Here is a 21,011-nt window from a genome sequence, read left to right as displayed (position 1 = left end):
AAGTAGGGACCATGTCTGTTGTGGTTCCTCCAGCACCTAGTACAGTGCCTGACACCTAGTAGCCACTTAAATATAGAGAATGAACGAGTGACAGACCTCTAATTTCTTTTTGCTGAGTCCATTATTAGAGGAAGCATGGATGATCCATTTCGAAAGGCATTGTTTTCTAGTGGCTTTTTGCCTTTTGACATACAGAATACGCATGTATATTTATGGACATAAACACACGACACACTGCTTCTGTAATTACATTAAACATTATATACAGTATAGAACCATACATACCTATGAGTATACGCCTATGAGTACAGAACTGTACATACATATTTGTGTACGCTGTTCTATGAATAAACTAACAGTAATATTGTTATTCATGTATTTAAGGCAAAGCTCTAAACTGGAAAGCTCTTTCAATAAACAACAAAATACTTGGAGCTTTATTAAGAGAAAAAGGGTCAAGCTGACCTCCAGTGGTGAAACTGGGGAATGACTTCTAAAATAATTGTACAGTGTACACAGATTACAGATCACACAAATCCACAAGTCTACAAAACAGCTTTCTCAATTAACGCTTTAAATTATGTGTACATTATATTTTAAACAGATAGAGGTCATGTCACAAAGACTGTTAACAGAAAAAAAGCAGAACTGTATTACAGAGACACCCACAGCAGCTTCTAGAGACAGTCAAAAACAATCTCTAAAATATTTAAAAATATTTCATCTAAATTTAAACTAAAACATTTAAAAACATTTAAGACAATCAGAACATCTGACACTTGAGAATTCTCTTAGTTGAGATCTAAGATCTGAAATTTGCAAGCTCCATTAAAAGAAGATAATTTAAAAGGCAAACACTCACAGAATCCTTCCATTCATCAGTATCTGGGTAATATTAGGGACTTAGTTTAAACTACCTGTTATCGAGCCTTTATGGTATAAATTATTTTCTAATTAAACAGTAAATCATCTGAGAACAGAATCCATGAAAGTATTAAATAATCCAGGGTATATGCTAACTAGAGTATCTGGCATATAGTAATACACAATACATGTTAACTGCTATTATTATTAAATGTTTTATTTCTAGCACATTTCATATTTGAAAGGTGCTCAATGAGTATGATTATTAAAAAGTATAAAAACCACAGCTATGTATATGTTGTATTTCAAGAAGTTTCTCAATTTTTGGCAATAAAAAATTTTGAAATGCAGTATCTCACAGTACAAACTTAAGAAGCCCTAACTCCTGGGATGTTTTCCCATATCAGATTTTTTTCTTAAAATCATGGCAGCAGCAATATTTTCCTTAACAGGCAGTAATGGAAATAAGAGCATCACAGTTGTATCACAAAAATGCTAAAAGTGATGCTCTTGGGAACATTATGACATTAATCACAGAATACTTTTCCTTTATATAGGTACATGGTTTATATTAAAAAAATTCACTGCCAAAAAAATACACATCAATAGCCACTGACTTAAAGTGAACTAAACATGCTGATCCTCAGAACAAATAGTTATTTATCGGTCATCTACTACTGCCATTGTACCTCCAGTCCCACATTTAACTATCACAGCAGTTGCCATCAGCATCCTTTTAACCAAGTTACAGTGTCACCATTCTCACAGTTTCAGATGAGAAACTGAAGCTCAGAAAGGTTTAGATAATTTATTCAAGACCACACACGCAGGTCTTTGACACTTTTGAACTGTGGTGTTGGAGAAGACTCTTGAGAGTCCCTTGGACTGCAAAGAGATCCGACCAGTCAATCCTAAAGGAAAGCAGTCCTGCATATTCATTGGAAGGACTGCTGCTGAAGCTCTAATACTTTGACCACCTGATGAGAAAAACTAACTCCTTAGAAAAGACCCTGATGCTGGGAAAGATTGGAGGCAGGAGAAGGAGGCGACAGAGAATGAGATGGTTGGATGGCATCACTGACTCAATGGACATGAGTCTGAGCAAGCTCTGAGAGTTGGTGATGGACAGGGAGGAAGCCTGGCATGCTGCAGTCCATGGGGTTGCCAAGAGTTGGAAATGACTGAGCAGCTGATCTGAACTGAACACACGTAGGACTCAACCCAAGGAAGACTGCACACTCAGTTGTTTCTACCCAGTTCTGCCTAGAGTTGTGTTACGTTTCATCCAACAAATGGTTACTTAAAGTCATTATGTGGGCTAGTTCCTCAGCAATTTCTGCTGCTAAGGTACATTGCTCTTAAGGACGGATATTTTATCCAAGGAGAAATCAAAGGCAAGGGTCAGTTCAGAAACAAGGTCATGTCACGAATCCTTTCTAGGAAAGGACCTTCAAGGTGGAAGAACTTCCAGAGGTTCAGGGTGGATGTTGAGTGCCACTTCGTAAGGTTGATGTAATAACTCATTTAATCTTCATACAAAAAGATTGGAACATAGTAAATGATCATAGTAAAATGATCATAGTAAAAGCAGCTATGATTCTGATTAATCCTTCATGAGAATCAACAGCAGTGAAATGGTCAAAATGCATACATACACAGACATCATAAATTCACACTCTGGATTCCAAAGCCCACAGGAGGCTGGACTTGTTAGAAGAGGTTAAAGTGCCACTTATCACATGTGAGCCCATCCTACAAATAAGACAGCACAGAAAACAGTCACATCACCCATGTGCCCAATGAATCAGTAACCCTGGGACTCCACTGGGGAAGGCAAAGTCTGAGAACAGCTGAGGAACTCCTATGTTCAAACTGCAGAAATCAATGAAATCAGTAGCTGGCAAAATGCAGAAAAGTTCTGCCACTGTATTTTCTCAATGGTCTCAGGAATTAATTTGCCTGAGACTCAGGTGTCAAAATCTCTAAGATGAATATAGACAGCTATCAAGATTATGGTGATAAATACTAGAGGCTCTTCCTCAAGTTGGATTCAGGACCAGCTATGAGAAATGAGGTTAGAAAGGGCAATCTTCAACGCGCTATTTTCTTCTATGCTTAGGTAGGAAGAACAGCTTGTCATTTCTGAAACCAGTGAAATAAGAGAACTCTGTTGCTATTTTTTGTTTATAAACTTCATAGAAATGTCTCCATCTTTTTTACCCAATAGAGAGCTTGTACAGGATAACAATAAGGGATGATCTGCAGAGATCTTTGTCACAGGATGAAGGGAAGCTAGAAAACTATCATACTAGAGAAAGTGCATCAAATCAGCTGATAAGTTGACAGCACAAACAAAGTATATTCAGAAACCAGACAGGCCTGGTTAGGAGATCCTGCCATTATACTAGCCAGTTATGAAAACTCAGGACAGCACTTAACTTCTGAGCCTCTAGTGATTAGAAATCATGTATATAAATAAAGCATAAAGCAGAATGCCTGGAAGTTCATATTTCATATTCAATAATGATGATCATAATCATCTCCATTTAAAGTCAGAAAGCAAAGGGTACTCAGCATTTAAATTTTGAAAAATAAAGCAAAGTCTCTCTCTATCCCTTCCTAAAAATGTAATAGAACACCAACGATACTCAATTTTGTGCCCTGAGAGCTATCTTTTTCTCACCTTTCCAACATGGCTTCCCTCTCTATTCCATCAATAACACTTTCAGAGAAGGACAAGAGAAAGGAAAGGAGGAGGGAAGAGAAAAGAAATATAAAAGTCCACCAAGTTCTAAAACCAAAAGGGATGTTTGCTTGTTATTCATGAGACCATGGAAAAGAGGATGAGGACGTTCTTACTCAGCTTCTCCAAGCTCAGTATCAGGAGTCACCAATATGGGTGTCTACGGGATCAGGCAATTAACATCAACAAGACGATAGGGAATGAGGGGAAGCATTGTGGAAATTAGAGCACAGGTGTTCATTTAAATTGACTGAAGGGTGATTTTTTTTTTCCATTTATTTTTATTAGTTGGATGCTAATTACTTTACATCATTGCAGTGGTTTTTGTCATACACTGAAATGAATTAGCCATGGATTTACATGTATTCCCCATCCCGGTCCCCCCTCCCACCTCCCTCTCCACCTGATCCCTCTGGGTCTTCCCAGTGCACCAGGCCCGAGCACTTGTCTCATGCACCCAACCTGGGCTGGTGATCTGTTTCATCCTAGATAATATACATGTTTCAATGCTGTTCTCTTGAAACATCCCACCCTAGCCTTCTCCCACAGAGTCCGCAAGTCTGTTCTATACATCTGAGTCTCTTTTTCTGTTTTGCATATAGGGTTATCGTTGCCATCTTTCTAAATTCCATATATATGTGTTAGTATACTGTAATGGTCTTTATCTTTCTGGCTTACTTCACTCTGTATAATGGGCTCCAGTTTCATCCATCTCATTAGAACTGATTCAAATGAATTCTTTTTAATGGCTGAGTAATATTCCATGGTGTATATGTACCACAGCTTCCTCATCCATTCGTCTGCTGATGGGCATCTGGGTTGCTTCCATGTCCTGGCTATTATAAACAGTGCTGTGATGAACACTGGGGTGCACGTGTCTCTTTCAGATCTGGTTTCCTCGGTGTGTATGCCCAGAAGTGGGATTGCTGGGTCATATGGCAGTTCTATTTCCAGCTTTTTAAGAAATCTCCACACTGTTTTCCATAGTGGCTGTACTAATTTGCATTCCCACCAACAGTGTAAGAGGGTTCCCTTTTCTCCACACCCTCTCCAGCATTTATTGCTTGTAGACTTTTGGATAGCAGCCATCCTGACTGGCGTATAATGGTACCTCATTGTGGTTTTGATTTGCATTTCTCTGATAATGAGTGATGTTGAGCATCTTTTCATGTGTTTGTTAGCCATCTGTATGTCTTCCTTGGAGAAATGTCTGTTTAGTTCTTTGGCCCATTTTTTGATTGGGTCATTTATTTTTCTGGAGTTGAGCTGGAGGAGTTGCTTGTATATTTTTGAGATGAATCCTTTGTCTGTTGCTTCGTTCGCTATTATTTTCTCCCAATGTGAGGGCTGTCTTTTCACCTTGCTTATAGTTTCCTTTGTTGTGCAAAAGCTTTTAAGTTTCATTAGGTCCCATTTGTTTATTTTTGCTTTTATTTCTAAAATTCTGGGGTGTGGGTCATAGAGGATCCTGCTGTGATTTATGGCACTATTATGATCAAACAAACTTTTTTGGATTGTGTCTGATGGCGCCATAAAGTTAAGAACTTTTTGGCCTCCTAATGCGATCTCCAAAATAACATAATACTGAAATACCATGAGTCATGAAGGAATTTCTAGCAACGTCCAGTCAGATCACTCAGTAACTTTTCATATTTTGACTCGCCGTTCAGCACTGCTTCAGGTAATGTGGAACCAGGGTATCTCAAAGACTTTTGGATTGAGTTGAGGCAGACACATGGGCCCACTCTCCCCAGGCCAGAAATAATTCAGAAGAAAACACAGACTACCTAGTTCTATACTCTTACTCTACCGCTACAGAACCTATTATCCACCCATTGGCACAGGACTAACAAACACACAGCATTACTGAGCAAAGTAGGACATATCTAGGGGGCAGAAAGCACTCCCCATGGGATCTAACACACTTCATTCACTTTCTCATATCTCATGAAAAGTCAAAAGAGCAAAGGTCAATAACTGAATCATGCTGCTGAATACCACAAACTAACACAACACTGTAAAATCAACTAGACTTCAAATTTTAATAGTTTTTTTTAAAAAGCAAAGGCCAACATTCAAAAGGTCACCATTCCAGCATCTGCTTGTCCCCTTCCATCAAAAACTATTGAAAAAATAATCATCTTGGCTCACATTAGTGACTCAAGTTCAGAGTTTAAGACTCAAAGGGATTCACAGCACCACTACTGACGACAGCCAAAACTGGTAAACAACCCAGATGTCCACTGACAGATGAATGGTACCTATGTGCAATGGAATACTATTTGGCCACTAAAAAAGAATGAAATAATGTCATTTGCTGCAGCATGGATACAACTAGAGATTATCATACTAAGTGAAGTAAGTCAGCAAAGAGAGACAAATACCATATGTTATCACCATATGATATTGCTTACATGTGGAATCTAAATTATGGCACAAATGAACCTATCTACAAAACAGAAACAGACTTCCAGACACAGATCAGACTTGTGGTTGCCAAGGACGGGTGATGAGAAGAGGGATGGACTGGGAATTTGGGGTTGGTAGACGCAAACAATTACATTTAGAATGGATAAATAACAAGGTCATACTGTATAGCACAGGTAACTATATACAATCTTCTGGGATAAACCCTAAAGGAAAACAATATTTTAAAAGACTACTCAGCTGCACAGCAGAGGTTGGCACAACACTGCAAATCTACTATGCTTCAATTAAAAAATAAATAAATAAATAAAGACAGTGGGGATGTTTGGAGCCGATGGCGCCTGAAGGAGGCAAACAAAGCCGGCATCAGCCTCGATGATACGAATTCAAGTAAAGCACACAGTCTTCATTCTACAACCAGCTTCCCTCTATCAGCAAATGCAACTTGAAAAAATAGTGGAATTACATGGGGCAAGACAGCATCTTGAAGGCTGAGACAAAGGGCTCCTGGGCTAAGTCAGCCAGGGAATTAATCACTTTTTGTTTTTCATCAAAGTTCAACCCCAAATTTACTTGCATGTTTCTATGTAGCCAGGGAGGCTACAAGGCACATCAGCAGGGGCAAACCAGCAAATCCACTAAACTTCTAACACTATACTATATGCACACAATGAAACAATAAATTAAAATATTTCCCAACACTCTCATCTTTCCTGGCATCTCAGTAATGAAACATCAGCACTTAGGGGAATGCCATAAGGGTTTAATGAAATATTTCATATTTGCAAAAGTTTTGTTTATCAATCTACAAGTTATTTCCCTTCCCTCAAAGTATTCGCCAGGAACTAACAGATTTAAATGTGTTATGTTGATAGTGAAGAACATAACAAATGGGCTAGGATCAGGGTGTGCATGTCTTTGTAAACTTAGCTCTATCAGCTCAAGTGTAGTTTGTACTCAATTTTGTTTCAACAGCAATGTGTTTACTATTAGAAATGGACCAGTGGGGTGGGTTGGAGAGAAGAAAGTAAGGACGTCTACAAGTTTCTCTTAGTGGAGGCCAACATACCATTTGGTTCTCTGGGGGCCCACAAGGTACAAAGTGAGTTAATTTCTAGTTTGGCGCCCATCCCTGGATCATTTCACAGTAGGAGTTACCATATTAGAAATGCGCCTGCATTGCACAATGAGCAGGGGCCTGCTAGAGGCCAGTTTTCCGCCAAGTTTCCCCTCAGTGAGGGACTGTGCCTGTGATGAATGGGGTAAACGGAAAAGGTTCCCGTAAAGGAAATGTGACTGCTGGCTAGTTTTCTTCTATCTCACAACTCAAAGAACATTAGTTACAAACTGGTAAAACAATGTGTCATTTCTAAGGCACTTACTTCTGAACTGCTGAAAGTGCTAGTCAAAAACAGGATTTTTCATTATCCAAGCTCCTCAAAAGCCAGATATGGGGCATGCATTTTTTACCCCCTCCACTTTCAAAATTGAGGAAGTAGAGAGCCAAAGAAGTCCTACCCATCGTTATGCTTTCCCCCCATCAGAAAGCAGAGCTGACCCTCCTATGGAAGCTGCATTTGCCATTCTGAGAGCTGCGCTCCCTCACTGAGTCAGCATCCTAATCAGCACTGTGAGGACAGAAGGCAGTGACCCAAGGAAGCAAGGAGAGCTGAGAAGAGACCCCCGGTTAGAAAGGGGAACCCCCAGAAGAAGGAGGAAAACAAAGGAGAGGTGTAAAACACAGGGTTTTACAGATGCCGAGTTAGGTAACCCTAGGGCTGAAAGGACAATGTGGTGGACAAACTGAACTTTTTTTACAAGTGTGGTTGGACCAATGATAAAATTCAACGCTGCTATTAGTATACGGCCTGGTTCTTCATTTTGTAAATTAGAAAAATGATTCAAAAAAATTGCCTGAAGGTCACACAGTTCATCGTCCCCAAAGTGAGACCACACTCCAAACTTTGTATTTCTAGATCCAATGTTCTTTCCACTAATGTTGCATTGATTAATAGAAAGACCTTGGCTTCAAAGTCAGACAGATCTAGATGGATTCAAATTCAGGTTCCCTGGCAACCTACTCCAGTATTCCTGCTGGGATAATCCCATGGACAGAGAAGCCTAGTGGGCTACACAGTCCACTGGGTTGCAAAGAATTGGACATGACTAAGGACCCAGCACACACACACATACTAGTCTAGGATTTCTGACAATTCAGAGTCTCTGAAAGCCTCAGGTTTTAAAATCTGAAAATGGGGACAAATCTTTGTTCATACTTCTACATTTACTCTAATACTAGTACCAAATGCATAGAACAAAGGTTGGCACACAGTGGGGATTTGATTACATTTTAGTCGCTACTTGTTTTTCAATCATAGGTTGTTATTTTAAAAAATATTTGTGCATCATCTACGTGCCAAGAACTTTACTAGGTACTTTCAAAAACAGAGAAAAAAAATTGCTCCCCCCAGGTACCTAGAATCGGATTAATAAGCAGGACCTTGGTGGCACGAAAAGGGTAATAAAATCACTCAAAGAACTCAAGACTGAGAAAGAAGACTGTACACTGAGATAAGATTATACAGATCAACACAGAGCAGTGTTCAGAAACATCAATTACTAGGAGGAAGAAACGAATCATGCGAGAAACAAGCTATACGGCCCTCCCTCCTTCTGCTCTTCTTCATTCACAGTAAAGCTCTAACAGGGGGACAAGATCTTTCTCAAACTTATTAGACTATGAAATATTTTTGTCAAGGAGCATTTTGGAGGCTCACTGTTCAGCATAAAGACCCCTGCGAAAGCCTGGTTTAGACCCCCTGATATAGAGCACAGAGGCTAGAGGACAGCTGGAAGCCCATGGAAAGAATAAGTCAAAGTCCCAAAGAAGTCCTCAACCAAAAGGGCCTGAGGACTGCTCTAAACTCAAGCTGCCTAATTACAAGGAGGCCTGAGAAGGGCAAAAGGAACGAGAAATGGTATTTACTGAACAAGTGTTCATAATCGGGCATATGTCATATTGAACAATCCTAGAACGAAGGCATCATCAAAATTACTACATTTTTAAAAACTGAGCTGCCTATGTTATAGATGTACAACACAGTGATTCACAATTTTTAAAAGTTATATTCCATTTAGAGTTATTGTAAAATATTGGCTATGTTCCTTGCACTGTACTATAAATCCTTGTAGCTTATTTATATTTGGATCCATTCATCTGTTGATGGACAGTTAGGGTCCATCCGTATCTTGATAATTGTAAATAACGCTGCTGTGAACAATGAGGTGCACGTAGCTTTCAAATTAAGTGTTTTTGTTTTTTTCAGATATACACCCAGGAGTGGAACTGCTGTCTCATATAGATCTATTGTAGTTTTTTGAGAAACCTCCATATTGTTCTCCATAGTAGCTGCACCAATTTACATTCCTACATTACAGTGTAGGAGGGTTCCATTTTTTCCACGTCTTCTCCAATATTTGCTATTTGGGCATCAATATGATTATTATTGAACAAATGCTGAAAGTGAGAAAACTAAATGCCAGAGAAGTTGATTAATTTCCTAATGTCACAGTGCAAGGAGCTGAACTGAATCCTGGCTACAATAAGACAAAAACCAACTATGTAAGATTTTGTGCAAGAGCTGTGATGGTGATTTTCAAACCGTGCTCCTAGACAATGCCAAAGGAAAAAAACCTTTATTTACACCATGGGGGAATCAGCTTTATCACATGCCTTGAAAGAGCAGGTGTGAACTGTATTTCTACATAAACCATGAACTTGTTGTGCAATGACTACCACAGGCAAAATTTTCTCAGATAAATATCTGTAAAGGTGCCGCCCTTACAAAAATAAAATCAGTAACACAGACTTATTCAGAACTGAAAAATGAACTAGATGATGCTGAGTATCATGAAGCGATCAAATACTCTTAGGGCAAAGTTTGCTAAATAAAGGGCATACTTGAACAAAATTTAAGAATTCTGCTGGTTTTAGTATAAATGAGATAGCTAAGCCATGGAAAATGTTGGACCTGCCACAACTCTCCTACTGGAGATTTGCGCAGAAAAGTCAGTCAAGGGCTTTGAGTAAAATGTATATATAAATTGATAGAATTTGGAAATGAATTCATTCAAATCATCAATAACTTCTTGCTTTTGAATTACAGGGAGGATATGTATCTGAGTTGCTACACATTTTGAAAAGCCAGTCCCAGGACCAAGCCCCTTCTACAGCATGCTGCTGCTGCTAAGTTGCTTCAGTCGTGTCTGAAGCTCTATGTAACCCCATAGATGGCAGCCCACCAGGCTCCCCCATCTCTGGGATTCTCCAGGCAAGAACACTGGAGTGGGTTGCCGTTTCCTTCTCCAATGCATGAAAGTGAAAAGTGAAAGTGAAGTCACTCGGTCATGTCCAACTCTTAGAGACCCCATGGACTGCAGCCCACCAGGCTCCTCCGGTTCATGGGATCTTCCAGGCAAGAGTACTGGAGTGGGGTGCCATTGCCTTCTCCTGCATAGCCTTCCACAAATGTGGGCTACAGAGCATGTCTGAGATAAAAACTCCCCACTTTCAAAAACCTTGAGACTCTGGCTAAAAGTTCCAACCTCCAATCAAAAAGGATTCCATTTTGTAGGTGGGGGAATTTAACAATTAAATGACTTCCTACAAAATTACAGTCAAAAACAGAATAATAAGCTGACATCAGCTTCTCCATTTGTTGAGTCAGGCCATTTTTTTTTTTAAGTCTATGAAAAGAGTCTCAAAAAACTAAACATGACACATATCAATTCTTATATATGGTGACAGAATGAATCACTTTCCCTATGTACTTAAGCACGGACTCTTTCTTACTCTAGAAAGGCGTTTTGAAGAGGTCCTGAAACAAATCTGACTTCTCTGTGACCTGTAAGCAGAGAAAGAAAATCTAACAAGCAGGGAAGGCTGCCAGTTGAAATCCATATAAAGAAATGAGCAACAAAAGAGCTGCTCACCAATTGTCTTCCACCAGTCCTGTGACAACAGGCGTGACTTTGTCACTTAATGGAATAAAACAGGTGGGGATGATGCTCAGCGAGTGCCAAGTACAGCCAAATGGGGTTATAGATTTATGAACTTACATCTTTTCTGACTTGGTCTGTGCTGCTATACATCTAGTTATTTTCTGCATCTCCCAGGGGCTAAAGGAACCAGGCAGGGGAAATGGCCCAGAGTGGGGACAGCAGCGAACTGGAGACCACCTGTCCTAGTTGAAGTGACGTCTGCTCCTCGACCCCAGCAGGTTAAAGTCATACAGGAAAATAAGCGCACCATTACCAGTTTTTCCAACTATTTTTTTAGACACAGCTAGAAATCTCTCCCTACTTTAAACTATTTCTAATTCAATCTTTAAAATGCTCTATTTGCCAACAAGACACTTCTCTAGGTGAGATAGGGAATAAGAGCTGCCAGTTTCCATATACACTACCATGTATGAAAGAGATAGCCAGAGGGAATTTGCTCTGACTCAGGGAACTCAAACTAGGGCTCTGTGACAGCCTAGAAGGGCGGGATGGGGCAGGAGGTTCCCGAGGGAAGGGAAACGTGTACCTATGGCTAATTCATGTTGCTGCATGGCAGAAACCAACACAATATTGTAAAGCAATTTCCTTCAATCAAAAATAAATAAATTAAAAAAATATATATGGGACATATTTTTAAGTTTATCAGTAGCATTAAAAAAACAGACAATTATTTCAGGCATACTTAAAGAAAGCTTAAAGTATAACCAGGAACATTTTTTAATGTTTACTATTGTCAATCATACCTTGGTCTAACCTTTATTTTAAATACAGATCATGATAACAATACACTTTTTTTTTCCTTTTCACTTATCCATCCTTTCCCTTCTCAAAACTTCTCCTAGTTTGAGATGAAAGATCATGAGACTTTTTTGTGGAGGGAGATGAAAAGACATGAAACAATATATGTAACATGCCTAGAAAAATGCCTGGCACAAAGGAAGAGCCCCAAGACTGCAAGTACCTGTGGTCCCTGTGAATATTATTAGCTGTCGAAGTACTCCCAGGGCTGATCTAGAACTTGGGGAAGGATGTGTTAATTCTTATGACTGAGCTGTTATAGAATCCTTCTGCTCAGGGACTCACTTCTGTACCACCCTCTTCAGTAATCTGCTTCTTTAATTAATTCCCACTTTAGCTTCTCTGAGATAGCTGGCAATCTTTTACACATCAGAACAAAGGGGAAAAGCAAGGTCTCTGTAGAGCATTTTGCAACAAAGGAGATAAGGGCTCCCCTCCCTTCCCCCGCTTTGTCCCCTAGGAGTCAGAGGTACTTTTCCACTTTTTTGTTTCTTTGTGAAATGGACTTATTCCCTCCCCCAAACGATTTAAACCAAGCTGTTCAGGGGAGGCCTGAATTCATACCCCATAAGGCTGCCCTGGTAGCTCAGACAGTAAAGAATCTGTCTGCAATTCAGAAGACCCAGCTTTGATCCCTGGGTTGGGAAGATCCCCTGAAGTAGGAAATGGCAATCCACTCCAGTGTTCTTGCCTGGAAAATTCCATGGACAGGGGAGCCTGGCAGGCTACAGTCCACGGGGTTGCAAAGAGTCGGACACGACTGAGTGACTAACACAGACATGACTTATTTGATGATCTTTTTTGCTACCTGCAGTAGTTTCATATAAAATCAAATATACAATCTCAGTTATTTCTCAGTTATTCAAAAAAGTATACTATCACCTATGGAAAGAATATTTAATCCACAAACTCACTGACTTAGCATGTAATGACTTAGCACTATACAACTACCAAGTTTGACTTCAATTTCGCTAATGTTCTCTCCTGAGATTATGGGGTCAACCCCAGTTATCAGTAAACTGGAATCAGTGCCTGATTCAATATTTAGTTATGTGAGATTATGACTGTGAAACTTTCTGTTACAGGCCCAGCAAGTAAATACCAAACATAAGGGAATGATAATTAGTGGGACAAAGGAAATGATCCTTCAGACTTTCTGGACTTCACAAAGGAGATCAAGTCAGCAGCATCCAAGCACTCTCTGGAGATACGGAATGGCTGATTCAGCACAATTCTTCCTCCTACTAGGACCACTTCCTTAACTGCCTTAATCTGCCTGACATCACATTGTAGACATGTGCTAAGCAACACACAGAAACGAACACAATGCTGGGAGGATGCCAAACAAAATAATTTGCAATGTGCAAATGTGCACAGGAAACAATATTTCAGAGCTTTCTTAGAAACAGTAAAAGTCTAAATACTCCATCTTCTTCCCTGCATTCCAAATAAAACCATCATTTTCTCCAATCAAATCTTTCCCCAAGTGCATCTGTGGTGTTTTTTTTAAATAGGAATTTAATTCTACTAAAAATGGCGCTCAAGACTTTCATCCGCAGTATAAACTCAAGACTTGGTAGCAGGTACAAAGTGGAGATGCTGTCTTGGTAAATGTGTCAAAAAAGCGGAGTATTTACTTCAACACAGGAGAAAACCAAGCATCAGTCTCAAATAACCAGTTCAGTAGAATCAAAGAAATATACCTGTAGGTTTTCAATTTCTTCTTTATGCTCCCTCTTCAAGTGTAAAATAGCAGCTTGGTATTCTGTAAGATCACAAAAGAAGCCAATTACAAAGAAGCACAAAATTACGCACAGAATTCTAATGAGTAAGCTCTAAGATTCCATAAACCCTCCTACCAGCCAACTGAGTGAATAAATACCACAGTTTGACATTAACCTGACAAGAGATGATAAAAACTAGGGCAAAATGCAACTAGAAACTCAATCTAGAAGGGAGATTTACCCCCCGATTTAGCAAATCCTGAAATATAAAATGTCTGAAATTAAGCAGATAGGATAGAGTTGTTTGTTTGGTTTTTTTTTTAAAGGACATAATGAGTATTCCAGATAAAGACTGATCAGGTGTTTGTCTTAAGAAGGAGTTGGAAGCTAAAGACCCACAGAGAACAAATATAGTCATGTTAAGAGGAGACACACAGGAAATAAAAGAAAATGTCTTCATGTGAGATCAGAGAACTCTATTTTTAACCGTTTCCAAAAAAAAAAAAAATCTCCATTTGAATGCAAGACTAATAAGCCAGCACCCAGGGCTGACTTTAATCTTTAAGATCACTTCAAAAAGTCAAGACCATTTGTCATGTGGATGAGAGACTCGAGGGTGAGTTGAGGTTGAAAGGAGGATGAAAATAAATTTCTGGTCCAATTTTAGTCTGAGTCTAATAATGTTTATTCCAACAGTCAGTCCCAAGTGTACACAGGAACTCCTGCCAACCACTAAAACTACCATCCCACTGACGAATCAAATTTCCTTCCAGCAGGATGACTTAGAATGAGGGGTCACAGCACTATACAGGCTATAGAGAACCACTCAGAGAAAACACTGTTGTGGGATAAGTTTCCATTTTTATTTTTTTGCAAATGTGTTTGGGACTGTGATTATAAGAAAGAAATCAGATGTCATTTAAAAGTGTATGAAAAGGCAGGCTATTTCTTCAGGTGGATCCCAGAAATCAAGCAAGAAAGTTTAAGTTTCAATTCAAAAGTAGATGACACACCACTATACATAAAATAGGAACCTACTGTATAGTACAGGCAACCTGTACTATAACTACTACTAAGAACCTATTGTAACTAATAAGAACCTACTGTATAGTACAGGGAACTCTTCTCAATACTCTAATGACTGGTAAGGGAAAAGAATCTAAAAAAGAGTCGATATATGTGCATATGTATAACTGATTCACTTTGGTGTACAGCAGAAGCTAACAACACTGTAAATCAACTATATTCCAATATATATTTTTTTAATGGATGACGAAAGTCTTCAGCAAAGCCGTAAGAGAAAACAGCATTGCTGTTGATAATTAAGACTAGCCACTAGCCACATCACTACTCTGATGGGGAATGTGCTCCACTGAACCACGATCCCTCGGCAAGTTCTGTGGGTTCTACCTCCAAGCCCTACCTTCAGTCAAACCACTTCTCACCAACCCCATGAGCACCACTATGGTCTAAGCCCCCACCATCTTTTCCCTGGACTACCATGGTAATCTGCTTTCACTCCCACCACCGCTATAACTCATTCTCCTCACCACAGCCTAGATGATCTACTAAAGTCATAAACCAGATCATGTCTCAGCCCTGTGCTTCCCACTGTATTTGGACTAAAATAAAAACTCCACGCTGTAGCCCATCAGGTCTGACTCTGCTCCTACATACCTTCTACATGCCACCTTCCCCTCTCATTACACACCAGGCACGTCGGCTCTCTTACTATTCCTTGAACTTGTCAAGCTCTTTTCTACTTCAAAATCTTTATTAATAACGTGGACAATAATAATGGATATTTATTGAGCACGTACTGTATGTCAGGAATTACCTAAGTATGTCATAGCGATTAACTCATTTCATCCCCACAATAACCCTATGATGTAGGTGCATTATCCCCATTATCCAAAGAAGCAAAATAAGTTGCATAGGTAAAAAATGTACATAATTCATCTGGTTAATGTATACATAAACCGTGGCATGTCCATAGAATTCAATACTACTCAACAATTATAACAACACATCAACAAAGACAAATATCAAAGGCATTATGCAGAGTGAAGGAAGTCAGCCTCAGAGGTTAACTGTTGTTTAATTTTATATAACATTCTGGAAGAGGCAAAACCACGCAGATGAAGAACAGATCAGAGCAGCAGTGGCCACAAGTTAGGCACAGGGGAATGTCTGACTACAATGGAGCAGCATACAAAGGAATTTTGAGGGTAACTATTCTCGATCGTGATTATGGTGGTGGTTACATGAATCTACACAACAGGTTAAAACTCAGAATCAGAATTCTTATACTAAAAAGAAAAAAATTAACTCTATAGTACATTAAAATTCTTTAAAACTTACAAATATTTAACTTCTGAATGCTTTCCCTAGGAGATTTACCGTAACACAAGAATACTTGTTACTACCACTTCTATTCATTGTTTTCCTAAGGGTACCAGCAGAAGCAGTAGGACAAGAAAAAAAGAAAAACACACATGCATACACACACACATACACACACATATACATATATTAAAGGGAAACATAAACTCATTATTCACTATGTGCATTTAGAAAAATCCAAAAGATTCTACAGGTAAAACATTAGAATTAATACATGAGTTTAGTAGAATTGATGGATGTAAAATCAGAATACAAAAATATTGATATCACCAACAGTTTAAAGAAAAAAACTTGACATTTACAAGTACCTCTAAAAATATAAAGTACTTAAAAAGAACCTAAACAAAAAATGCAAGACTTCATATGAGAAAATAGAAACACTGTATTTAAATATATTACCCAGAAAGACATAGAAAGTAAGCAAGTCATGTTTTGGATGACTCCATAGTGTAAAGATGGATCTTCCCAAATTGGTCTAACAATTCAACGCAATCCCATTCAACATTTCTCAGGGTTTTTGTTTTGTTCAAACTTAAGGAGCTCATTCTGAAATGTATATTGAAGCATGAACATGCAAAAACCCAAAAAACTTCACAAAAATATAAAGGTAAGACAACATGCCTTACTATGTAACAAGAATTACTTTTTCCTATCACAACCCAATTATGGTGGTGTGGTACTAAAAGAGGAACTAATAGACTAGGAGACTAGAAATACAACATAAACGTATGGTTAGTTGGTATGACAGAAGCAGCACAAATGATCTTTCTTTACAATAAAGAGCAGTCTTTTCAATAATTACTGGTTGGGAAAAGTGGATAGTCTCATGAAAAAAACATGAAGCTGGATCCCAACTTTATACCATGGAATAGTCATGCCAAACTGATAAAGAGTTACACTGTACAAAACTAAGTACCTTATAAGCAACATACAGTCATATTTTTTTAACTTCAGGATAGGAAAGAACTTAAGATTCAAAAAAGCATTAAAGTATAAAAGTAACAAATTCAACTATATTAAAATTGAGAACTTTTCATCAATATACTATAAAGCAAGAGAATAGACAAGCAATAGAGTAGAAGAATATAATTGGAACCCAGAATCAGAGATCTAGTATAAATATACATATGAATAGTTCCTTAAAAAACTACAGAAAATGAAAAATAGCTAAATGCGTCAATAGGCACTCTGAAAGAGGACACGCAAGTAACAGATACATTACATGTGCCTATTCTCACTTACCAATCAGGAAGAAAGTTAGACAGAACTGACTGTTGGTGAAGATGTGGGGCAATGGAAACCCTCAGGCCCTTGTGGTAGGAATGCAAATTGGTACAATCACTATGGAAAATGCTCAACACTTTCTAATGAAGTTGAAGATATCCATACCTCCTTATCCCAAAATTCACAAATGAAAGACTATACAAGAAAAGCAAACAACATTAACAAAATCAGGAACATGGTGCCATCCAGGAGAAGAGGACCTGAGATGGGTTATGAGGGAAGCAGGCCTTTCAGTGAAAAATCTCTTCTTTAGCCTCCATGGGGATTTCCACGTGGCTTTAGTGGTAAAGAACCCGCCTGCCAATGCAGGAGACTTTAAGATGCAGGTTCAGTCCCTGGGTTGAGAAGATCCCCTGGAGAAGGAAATGGCAACTCACTCCAGTATTCTTGCCTGGAGAATTCCATTGACAGAGGAGCCTAGCAGACTATGGTCCATAGACTCACAAAGAGTCTGACAAGACTGAAGTGACTTAGCACTAGCACTAGCTTCTATGTCTTTTATATCATTTTCTTTATGCATACCTAGCATTAAAGTATAAGAAAAAGATTGCTAAGGTTATATTTATATATATTAGCTTCTTCACATGTCATAAAAAGAATATTAAAAAGCAGAGACATCACTTTGCCAACAAAGGTCCATCTACACCAAAGCTATGGTTTTTCCAGTAGCCATGTAGGGATGTGACAGTTGATCATAAAGAAGGCTGAGTGCTGAAGAATTGATGCTTTTGAACTGTGGTGTTGAAGAAGACTCTTGAGAGTCTCCTGGACTGCAAGGAGATCCAACCAGTCAATTCTAAAGGAAATCAATCCTGAATATTCATTGGAAGAACTGATGCTGAAGATCCAATACTTTGGCCACCTGATGTGAAGAGCTGACTCATTAGAAAAGACCCTGATGCTGGGAAAGACTGAAGGCAGGAGGAGAAGAGGACGACCAAGGATGAAATGATTGGATGACATCACTGACTCAATGGACATGAGTTTGAGCAAGCTCCAGGAGATGGTGAAGGACAGGGAGCCTGGCATACTGCTGTCCCTGGGGTCACCAAGAGCTGGACATGATTGAGTGACTGAACACCACCACCATGTCATAAAAAGAATATCATATAGGTATAAGAGAGTCTCTAGTTGTTGGGTCGCTAAGTCGTGTCCAATTCTTTGCGATCCCATGGACTGTAGTTGGCCAGGCTCCACTCTCTATGGGATTTCCCAGGAAGAATACTGGAGAGGGTTGCCATTTCCTTTGCCAGGGGATTTTCCAGACCCAGGGATTGAGCCCATGTCTCCTGCATTGGCAGGCAGACTGATTACCTCTGAACCACCTGGGAAGCCCCTAAAAGAGTCTTCTAGGTGGATCAAATAAGAACAATTTAGTAAGTGTGAGTCTTGTATAAGTGTTGAGCCCTAACCAAAGTGATGATCAACATTTAAACCTGAATCAATTCCAAGTCTCCACAAAGCAGGCAAAGGAAGCTTAGCCAAACCAACCTTCTTTCAACACTGATGCCCCTTGGGAATAATATCCATTTACATCCTGAAGAGAAACCATGTAGAATATATTTTGAAATGATTTTTTTTTGTAAACTGTACCTGGAAGGGCGTGACATAGAGTTCTGACTAATCAACAGACTGATGAAGATCACTGCAAAGCTAACACCCAGTAAATCTTGATTCATCTCCTCTTCAAACAAGTTTTGTGCCAACAGTCCCAGTGTGACAGGTGGCAAGAAAACACATCCCCATTCGTGACAAAGATGATAAAATACAATAAGCGGGCAGCACACAGGAGGAGGAAGTTAACACCCTCGCTGGTGGAATACTCCCTTTGAGGGCTCATAAGAGAATGGTAAGAGTATAAAGGTTACAGAATAATGAATCATGGTTGGTGGTTTTCAGCTGTGTCCTGTTGGTGGCAGTCCCCTCCCTCCACAGTTTTTGGGTTTGCAAATACCTTGGAGAAGACCAAGGCAAATCTTCCCGGTCTCTTGGGGGTGACGACAGGGAGGCAGTGGTCTCCGTTCAACACAAAGGATGTTTTTGTTTCTTAAAAAGAGAACTTGACCCTGATATTCTGTAGCTTTGGGACTCTGTGTGAAAAAGAGGAACAGAGGTTCTAACTATCAGGACTTGAAAACGGTAGACTTTTCTGAAGCCTCATTAGCCTCAATGGAAACTAACAAATGGATTTAAATAATCTAGTCCACAAAAGAAGCAGTTTGAATAATGTCTTTTAGGGAAATAATACATGATATGGAAAGACAGAAAAAGGATCCTGACTTGCTGCAGGATTTAACATTTTGGGAGGAAGTTAAGAACGTCCTTCCATAAAAATAGAGCTTTATGTAGTCAAGTACTTGGTCTAATTGGTAGCAACCCCTTTTACCATACAGACCTTTCTTTTTGATCAGTTCCCAACAACAAAATGTACTTTCTGCAGGTACCGTCACAGGGGTGTATTCTTCAACTCACCAAGAAGAAAATTAAAGATGACCTCTCTAACATGGGGGTAGTAACCACTACTACAGTTTATCACTGACTGAATGAGTTTCTCTTAATCACATACATTATACACAAGTACAGGTGACATTACTGAGTGCTATTTCTCAAGAACTGTTCTAAGCACTTTACATAGGTTAATTCATGGCACCCTCACATCATACTTAGAAGGTAGATCTTATCATATCAATACCCATTTTACAGATGGAGAGACTGAGGTGAATGGCTGAACAACTACCCTTAGACCACATGCTAGTCAGTACCAATGATGTCCTTCAAGCCCAAAGAACCCATCTTATTTCCTTAACAGAGTTTTGCTTGCTTACTTTGTTTATTTGTGAGTTACTGTTGTTCTTATGGTTGGGTAAGCATCAGTTATGAACAAAATTCCAAATGCCTGAGAACTTAAAGGCTGTTCACATTATCCAATTTCAAGAATCACTTGTAAAATTGGGACAATTTTTCCCTAACTCTTTAAAAGAGGCTGCTGCTGCTGCTAAGTCGCTTCATTTGTGTACGACTCTGTGCGACCCCGTAGATGGCAGCCCACCATGCTCCCCCATCCATGGGATTTTCCAGGCAAGAGTACTGGAGTAGGGTGCCATTGCCTTCTCTGTTAAAAGAGGCAGGGGTCTTTTTAATCACAGTGAGGTTTGATGGGTGTGGAGTCAACATGAATAGTGTGATGTGTTATAATGGTTGGTTCCATCAAGTTATATGACTGATCCGTTCATCTTCTCCTTGGGGACTTCCCAGCCTGTAGTCACCCGTTTGTGGCTAAATCTGGTTTTCGTTTATACTCTCTGTACACACACATCCAATATATCTCAGCCCCTCCCCAACGTACGCACATGACACTGACAGAACTAGATTATGCACACAGCTGGGGAATTAGAGACTTCTGATCTCCCCCCAAAACGAAAAACACAGCTCTATTTCTGCCCACAGACTCCAATGTGTGCACTGCGTGCATCTCACAGTGGCTCTACCCATTGTCTTATATCGTTCAGAAACATGTTCAAGTACGTATCTTCAGTTTTAAAGGGAAAGGATGCTTCCTCTGAATTATATTTGGAGACTATTCAGTGTTCCAAGGCTTTGCAAACACACCAGTGAGGTCATATTTTCAGTAACAGACAGCTGGACTTTATTTTAACAGTTGAATACTTATTTTATGTGCTTTAGAAAAAAGTCAAGCTAGCACATAA

The 21,011-nt window shown here is 39.3% G+C and overlaps 1 protein-coding gene across 8 annotated transcripts in view; it reads right to left on the bottom strand.

Annotated features, from left to right (window-relative positions):
* The window catches only part of FMN1 (formin 1), a 475,676-nt gene that overhangs the window by 257,511 nt on the left and 197,154 nt on the right, over nucleotides 1-21,011 (bottom strand). For 7 of the 8 annotated variants that reach the window (XM_020913638.2, XM_070468949.1, XM_020913647.2 and 4 more), the window contains one exon: nucleotides 13,597-13,658. The exons of the other annotated variant lie outside the window; for it this stretch is intronic. In XM_020913638.2, coding sequence (XP_020769297.2) covers nucleotides 13,597-13,658 — 62 coding nt within the window. The remainder of the gene's footprint in view (nucleotides 1-13,596; nucleotides 13,659-21,011) is intronic. 8 annotated transcript variants of the gene reach the window in all.

The sequence above is a fragment of the Odocoileus virginianus genome, chromosome 6, assembly GCF_023699985.2.
Source record: "Odocoileus virginianus isolate 20LAN1187 ecotype Illinois chromosome 6, Ovbor_1.2, whole genome shotgun sequence".
NCBI classification, from domain to species: domain Eukaryota; kingdom Metazoa; phylum Chordata; class Mammalia; order Artiodactyla; family Cervidae; genus Odocoileus; species Odocoileus virginianus.
This window is presented reverse-complemented; position numbering and strand designations above follow the sequence as displayed.